This window comes from Quercus robur, chromosome 2, assembly GCF_932294415.1.
Source record: "Quercus robur chromosome 2, dhQueRobu3.1, whole genome shotgun sequence".
NCBI lineage: Eukaryota > Viridiplantae > Streptophyta > Magnoliopsida > Fagales > Fagaceae > Quercus > Quercus robur.
The window spans coordinates 82,213,112-82,221,558 of record NC_065535.1 but is presented as its reverse complement, the minus strand read 5'-3'; the positions used below and the strand labels follow the sequence as shown (position 1 = coordinate 82,221,558).

At 47.5% G+C, this 8,447-nt stretch overlaps 1 protein-coding gene across 1 annotated transcript; it reads left to right on the top strand.

Annotated features, from left to right (window-relative positions):
* The first annotated feature begins 2,626 nt into the window (after positions 1–2,626).
* Positions 2,627–3,742, top strand: LOC126704285 (uncharacterized). Its single transcript, XM_050403292.1, has 3 exons — positions 2,627–2,939; positions 3,021–3,407; positions 3,725–3,742. The coding sequence occupies exons 1-3, from the start codon at positions 2,715–2,717 to the stop codon at positions 3,740–3,742; spliced, it is 630 nt and encodes a 209-aa protein (XP_050259249.1). The 5' UTR covers positions 2,627–2,714.
* Positions 3,743–8,447: the final 4,705 nt, after the last annotated feature.

Sequence of the window (8,447 nt, the reverse complement as noted above, 5' to 3'; positions counted from 1 at the left end):
GAAATCTTGGATGTTTTCGAAACACTAAAAGGTGTAAGCCAGTTGAGTTACAAGAGTATGGTAAAGAGTATCACAAGACTTATAACTTCTAGCTATTCAGAGGATTTATCAAAAAATATCTATGACCACGCCTTTTTGTATCATAACTTTATGAAAATTTTGATGTAACAAACTGTGAGTAGTGAAGAAAAAGTGGTAAGTTTATATGAGAGTGACAAACAATCAGTCATTGATTGTCACATTAGATAGTGGTGGGCAGAGACAGATCTAGGATTTCAAGTTAGAGGGGCTAGAGTATAAGTAATGATGACGTCGAAAATTGTCACCAATGGGTCACACCGTACTCGCGACTCGAAGCGAACCTGCACGACAAAATCAATCGAAAGAAGTCCTTCAGAGAGCATCGGTGTGGTGCCGGCCAAAAGCTCTCCGACGATCAAGTTAGAATTCTTCTGTTTTACTTAGAGCGTTAGAGAGGGTCAATTAAAGCGTACCTCGATTTCTGAGGGTGTTAGGCCTTTTATAGTGATAAAGGGTTGACTTTTCTTCTTGGTTTCCAAATCTTTTCCATGTGGGACTCTAATACAAATTCCTCTGAGCATGGTGAGCAGGGATTTCCATTTTTGAATCTTGGGGCTTTTCTAAGTGATATGGACTTCGGATCATGGGCCCTTACTACGTCTGTCAGCAATGGGCCTTCAAAGTGAAGGGGATCATCTTTATACAGGCCCAGCAGCTCCGATCCGTCAGGCCCATTAAGGTAAGCCCATCAGGCTCTATATTTTACCATCTTCAGTTGCCCCCTTCACCCCAATGGTCCGTCACCTTTTAGGTCAAAGGATCAATGGGGTGACGATTCTAACGTATGGGTATGACGGGTATTTTATGACGGAGTGAAATCTGCGGAACAAAAGAAGGTTTCTAGTTTAGTCACAACTGGATGACGGATTTATGCAAGATAGGATGACGGTTCTAGATGGATCAACCCGTCAGAGGAAGACACATCAAGTTGACGGTTGCATGATGGGTACAAATCTGTTGGCGCGTACTGACAGGTTGTCAGCATTTATTAAGCATGCCACGTGTCACTCTCTGAATGGCCATTGTATAGGATCGAAGCGTCGCTTCGTCTTCCGTGCATCTCCTATATATATAAGGCGCCTCACTCTCTCATTTCTTCAATTTTCAATCAGAAATCGTTTGTTAGAGCGAAGCCGTCAACCTTGTCAGAACAATCCGTCGAGGACGAGAATCTACTGATTACACCAACCGTCACCTCTCCTCTGCTAAGTGTGGTAAGTACTTCTAATACTATAGTCAAGTTACATTTCCGTCCATGCATTGTTGTTAGGCTTTCCATACCCGTCAATACTTTCAAACCCGTCGGTTTTAGGTTTCATCGTCAATTGTAGGAAATGTCTAGTGCGTCAAGTAACCAGTCGGTGGTTCGTGATGGGACGGAATACGAGGATGTATACCCGTCCGGTCATAAAGACCAAGAGAGCCCCGGCGAAGATAGGAGTCCGTCTGCCTCTTCTTCATCCTCAACAAATGAGGATGTGGAGATAGTTGAAATAGAGGGTTCTGAGGACGACGGGGATCAAGCACTGGAGTCCGTTGTAGGTGCTGATGGACTAAGGCAGTTCATCATGTTGCCAGAGTGGACGGTGCATAGGTTTACATCCGTCATCCGGGAGAAACATTTCAGCACTTTCAGAACAAACTTCCAAATCCCGGATTACGTTTCTATCCGTCTGCCATATGCGTCGGAGAAGTGTTACTATGAAGGGGTAGACGGTGTCGGAGTGTACGAGCAGGCATTGAAGGCTGGACTTCGATTCCCGCTTTCTACACTTTATAGGGAACTTTTGCATTATCTGGGGTTGTCCGTCACCCAGATATCCCCTAACGCCTGGAGGGTCTTCATAGCCATGAAGATTCTTTACGGTGCAATGTCGAATGGGGAAAGGAAACTGACGGTCCGTGAATTTCTTCACTGTTACCGTCCAGACGAGATTTATGGATCAAGGGGGATGTATAGTTTTGCTAGTCGGAGCCCCTTGTTGAAGGTGATCTTTGAGACCCCAGACTCAAATAGAGACTGGAAGAGTCGCTACTTCTTCCTGGAGGGTGACAGATGGATGAGCCGTCCAGGGGAGACGGAATACATGCCCGTCGACACAACATGGGCAGTGATAAATCAATCGTGTATGCACCCGTCTTAATTTCGTAATGCTTTTCGTATCCGTCCATTTTTATGTGTATATCTTGATCGTCTTTCTCTGCAGGTAGACGGCGCCCACAAGTCAGCCTTGAGGAATTTAGTTTCCTTGAAAAGGTTTGCAGAAAAACTACGCCGGAGGAAAGGACTTGGGCTAAGTTGGTGAACCCGAGGACCATACATTGGTACTGCGACGGTCCTGAACCCACCCAAGAGGCAATCAGATACGACGAGCGAGTTCATAGACGTAAGCCCGTCAACTTTACTTTGCCATTTAACTGACTTTACTTAGTTTTAATTTCATCCGTCATTATTCGCAGAGATGGAAGACGCAAAAAGGAGAGCTTTAATTAAGTCTCAAGCCGTCAAGAAGAGGGAATCCGGCGAGGTGGTACCTAAGGTGTCGGCTTCAGCCCCGAAGAGGAAACCGACATCAAAATCCGACCGTCCATTTAAGCAACCAAAGGTCTCTCTTGAACCTGTGGTTGGTTTAATGGCTGAGGGTAACAAAACCGTCACCCCAGCTAAGCAGGGGACGGGAAAAGGATTGATGACGGCCCCAGACGGTAAGCAAGAGAGACCTCCTTCCCTTCTCCGCGACGACTCCAAGTATGCGTTGGAGAAGCTGTCGTCCATCATCACGGCGGAAGACTATGAAGATCTTGGAAACCACTCGACGGAGGCCATGGGGGAGACGGGCCTCTTTGCCGTTGCTCAGGTTGGTTATGTCCGTCAAATAAGTTTGTTTTTCTTTTTCGTTGTTATTTACATTATGTGACGGGCTCTTTTTTGTTCGCAGTCCTTGGTCATGATGAAGGGATTACTGGACCGGTGTCTCAACCGTGAGAGTACCTTGGACCGGGTGCGCGCGAAGGCGGAGCAGACGGAGGAAGAGTTCGGACAACTCCATAAATGGAGGTCCAAGATGGAGAAGAAGCTGGAGCTTTCTGAGAAGGCAAGGCAAGAGCTGGAGGAGAAGACGGTTGCTGCGTTGACGGTCATTGAGAAGAAGGAGGCGGAGATTAAAGAACTCAAGGAAGAGGTCCGTCATGTGAAAGAGGTAGCCGTCGAGGAGTACCGCAGCTCAGAGTCCTGCTTGGGCGAGCTGTCAGATTCTTTCCTTCAAGGCTTCGATGATTCTCTCCGTCAGGTCAAGAAGGCCTATCCAGAGTTGGATTTGTCAATGGTCAAACTTGAGGACCAAGCCCAGACTTCTGCCCTCCCCGTCGCCTCCGAAAATACGGAGGACCTCTTTGGCGAAGACGCTGTTCAAGGAGACGGAGAGTCCGTCCCGTCGAAGGATGTCCAAGTCGCTGAACAAAAGAAAGATTAATCTCTATGTAATTTATTTTGAGAACAATCCGTCCTTTTTTTTTTTTTTTTTTTATTTATTTACATTTCAGAACAGTCCGTCCTCTTTAATTGTATTAAACACTTGCCTTTTGGGCTTTTGGCTTAATGTTCATATATGCTTTCTATCATTGTTTGGTACTTTGTTTAAAGGTCCGTCCTCCTTCTTGAGGAAGGATTTTTGTGAGAATATTTGTTTATCTGTGATACTCCGTCCACATTGCAGACTTGTTATCTTGTGTTGATTGAGCATTTACATCCGTGAGGATTTTCCTTCTCCGTTTATTTTTAGAGGTTCATTATGAGGATCCGTCCACTTTGTGGCGCTGTATATCACTTTTAAATGTAATGCCTATTTAATGGACTTGTAAAAAATTTTAACGTAGTTAGTGGTCCGTCCACTTCGCGGGCACGTTCTTCTATTATTTCCGTCCACCTTGTGGACTTGAGTTTAATGGACTTGTAAAAAATTAACGTAGTCAGTGGTCCGTCCACTTCGCGGGCACGTTCTTCTATTATTTCCGTCCACCTTGTGGACTTGAGTTATCATCCCTGTAGGATGTCATCATCCCTGTGGGATGGCCCGTCGGCCTTGTGGACTTTATTTTATGTCCGTCCATTAAAGGACTTACAGTGATCGTCCTTGTAGGACGATCCGTCCGTCTTGTGGACTTCCGATTGTATCCGTCCACCTTGTGGACTTGAGTCATCATCCCTGTGGGGTGGTCCGTCCATCTTGTGGACTTTGGCTACTATCCTTGTAGGATGATCCATCCATCTTGTGGACTTTATTTTGGGTCTGTCCATTTTATGGACTGACAGTGATCGTCCTTGTAGGGTGATATCACCCCCGTAGGATGATCCGTCCATCTTGTGTCCGTCAATTTTGTGGATTGAGGACGATCGTCCTTGTAGGGCGATCCGTCCATATTGTGGACTGCATTTATATCCGTCCATCTTGTGGACTTGAATGATTATTCCTGTAGGATGTTATCATCCTCGTAGAATGATCCGTCCATCTTGTGGACTGCATTTGTATCCGTCCATCTTGTGGACTTTATTTAGCTTCTGTTAATTTTGTAGACAATTATAATGACATCCAAGTAGAAGATCAAAGTAATATCTGATTACAGAATTGCGTAATGGAAAAAAGTGCCTACCCCCTTTGGGCTCAAAAAGGGCACAACAAGATTGTAGCAAAAAAGACAGTTAAAAGAGAAACTTATAAAAAGCTTAAACAAAAACTGGTTGCCGTGTCACTACTACTGGTAGTATTTCCTCAAATGCTCGGCATTCCATGGATGCGGCAGCTTCTCTCCATCTGTTGTCTCTAAGTGGTACGTTCCTTTCCTTTTCCATGACGTAACTCTATAAGGTCCTTCCCAGTTGGGGCCGAGTTTTCCCTGTGCAGGGTCTTTAGTTGCACCCATGACCTTCCTGAGTACGAGGTCTCCTACTTGGAAGTTTCTGTGTCAGACCCGGGTGTTGTAATGTCTGGACATGCGATCCTTGTATCTAGCGATCCTTTGCTCCGCCACCGACCTAACCTCATCTATCAGGTCCAGCTGTAGCCTCATGGATTCGTCATTCCTGCATTCGTCATGGTTGTGAACCCTGTAACTTGTGAGTCCAACTTTTGCTGGGATGACCGCCTCGCTCCCGTATGTCAGTCGAAATGGCGTCTCTCCTGTCGGAGTCCTCGCCGTTGTCCTGTATGCCCATAGTATGCTCGGCAATTCTTCGGGCCATATGCCCTTTGCCCCCTCGAGCCGAGTCTTGATAATCTTTAACAGGGATCGGTTCGTGACTTCAACCTGGCCATTAGCCTGAGGATGGGCGGGTGATGAGTAGTGGTTTTTTATTCCTAGCTGAGTGCAGAAATCCCGGAAGTTGCCGTTGTCGAACTGCCTCCCGTTATCTGAGACAAGAACTCTTGGAATACCGAACCTGCATACGATGCACCGCCAGACAAAACTTCTAATGTTCTTTTCTGTAATGGTGGCCAATGCTTCCGCCTCTACCCATTTTGTGAAGTAGTCAATACCCACTATCAAGAACTTCAGCTGCCTTACCGCCGTTGGGAAAGGTCCCATGATATTTAGTCCCCACTGAGCGAACGGCCATGGAGCCGTTATAGGGGTTAGCTCCTCAGCTGGTTGTCCGATGAAATTGCTGAACCTTTGGCATTTGTCGCAGCTTTTAACGTAAGACTCGGCATCCTTCTGCATGGTTGGCCAGTAATACCCAGCTCGTACCAGTTTGTGCACTAACGACCGCGAACCGGAATGGTTCCCGCATATTCCTTCGTGTACTTCCCTCATTACGTAGTCCGCCTCTTCAACCCCGAGACATCTTAGATAAGGACGGGAGAAACCTCTCTTGTAAAGAATGTCTTTTATCAAGACGAACCTCGCGGCTTGGACTTTTAGCTTTCTCGCTGCCTCCTTCTCTTCTGGCAGTATCTCGTCCTTTAAGTATGAAGTTATCTGCGTAGTCCAGTTTCTTTCGGAGCGTATCTCCTGCATGTTGTCGGGGTCTATTAGTGGAAAGATTTGAACAAAGGAAAGTACATTACCCGATGTCATCATATGTTCTGCTGAAGCGGCTTTGGCTAGCCGATCGTCGAGCTCATTTTCTCCCCTGGGGATCTGGACGACCATTGCTTTTAGCCCGTCGACTCTCGCCCTTACTTGATCAAGATATCCCTTCAACCTTTCCCCTTTGCATTCATAATCTCCGTTTACTTGATTGGTCACGACTTGAGAGTCGCAATACACGACCACACTTTCAGCTCCGGCGGCTTTAGCTAGGTCGAGTCCTGCTGCCACCGCTTCGTATTCTGCTTCATTGTTGGTAATGGGGAAGTCGAGACGGACCATACATTCAATCTTGTCTCCTTCAGGTGACAACAATACTATGCCGGCTCCTCCAACTCGCCTATTGGATGATCCATCGGTGTAGATGTTCCACTGGGGGGGTTCTTCTGCCCCCTTGTCCTCGTCACGCGTAAACTCTGCTATGAAGTCGGCTATAGCTTGTCCTTTAATGGCCACATGTGGACGGTACTTGATGTCAAACTCACTCAATTCTATTGCCCACAGCGTCAGTCGACCCGCGGCTTCAGGATTACTCAGTGCCCTTCGCAAGGGCTTGTCGGTCATTACGTTCACGGTATGGGCTTGAAAGTAGGGCTTGAGCTTGCGAGCCGCCGTGACCAACGCAAAAGCGAGTTTATCCATAGGTTGGTATCTTTCTTCGGCACCGCGGAGCGCCCGGTTGGCGTAGTACACGGGCTTCTGTGCCCTGTTCTCTTCTCTGATTAAGGCCGCGCTGACGGCCACCGGGGAGACAGCCAAATAGAGGAAGAGTTCTTCACCTGGTTGCGAGGGGCTCAGTAGAGGTGGTGAAGACAGATAGGTTTTTAACTCCTCGAAGGCTCGCCGACACTCGTCCGTCCACTCGAATGACTTTTTCAATGTTCGAAAGAAGGGTAAACACTTGTCCGTCGCTCTCGACACGAATCTATTCAATGCCGCTACCTTGCCGTTAAGGCTTTGTACTTCCTTCACGTTTCTCGGGGGGGCCATCTCCATTATGGCTCGGATTTTGTCCGGGTTAGCTTCAATCCCCCTTTGAGATACCAAGAATCCTAGGAATTTGCCTGCCGTTACACCGAATGCGCACTTTCCCGGATTGAGTTTCATGTTGTAGGATCGAAGCGTGCCGAACGTTTCCTTGAGATCTTCCAAGTGGTCTTCCTCCTTCCGGCTCTTTACCAGCATGTCGTCGACATAGACTTGGACATTCCTCCCGATTTGCTGTGCGAACATCTTGTTCATTAGTCTTTGGTATGTTGCCCCTGCATTCTTCAGGCCGAATGGCATTACTTTGTAACAGAAGAGTCCTTGACTGGTTACGAACGAAGTCTTCTCCTGATCGTCCTCGTGCATGCGGATCTGGTTATAACCCGAGAAAGCGTCCATGAAGCTTAGCAATTGGTATTGAGCCGTCGAGTTTACTAGGACGTCGACCCTTGGAAGGGGATAGCTATCTTTGGGGCATGCTTTGTTAAGATCGGTGAAGTCCACGCACATCCGCCATTTGCCGCTCGCTTTCTTCACCATTACCACATTCGCCAGCCAATCGGGGTAGTAAACTTCCCTGATGAAGCTTGCCTCTTGGAGTTTGCGGACCTCTTCCGCTATTGCTTGGTCTCGTTCCGGGGCGAATACTCTCTTCTTTTGTCGGACGGGTGGAAACGAAGGCAACACATTCAACTTATGTACCATGATCGAGGGATCGATTCCCGGCATATCGTTATGGCTCCAGGCGAACACATCCTTATTGCTCCTCAAGAAAGCTACGAGCTCTTGACGGATTGCGGGTTTGGCAAGCGTTCCGATCTTGGTGGTTCGGTCTGGATTGGAACTGTCGAGAGTTATCTCCTCTAGCTTCTCTGTAGGTTCTGCCGTCGTTCGGTGTTCTTCTATGTTCAAGGCCTGGATCTGGTCTTCCACCTCCATCATAGCTACGTAGCATTCTCGTGCGGCAATTTGACTTCCGCGTAGCTCTCCTACCCCATACTCCGTTGGGAACTTGATCATTAGGTGGTAAGTTGATGTTGCCGCCTTCCACGAGTTGAGCATGGGTCGTCCAATAATAGCATTGTAGGCTGACGAGCAATTGACCACCAAGAATGTTACGTCCTTGGTGATTTGTTGGGGGTAATCTCCTAGTGTCACCGATAACGTGACTACGCCCAAAGGGAATATTCTACTCCCTCCGAAACCAACGAGCGGGGCGTTTGTCGGTATTAGCTGCCCCCTGTCAATCCTCATTTGTTGGAACGCCGGATAGTACAAGATGTCGGCCGAAC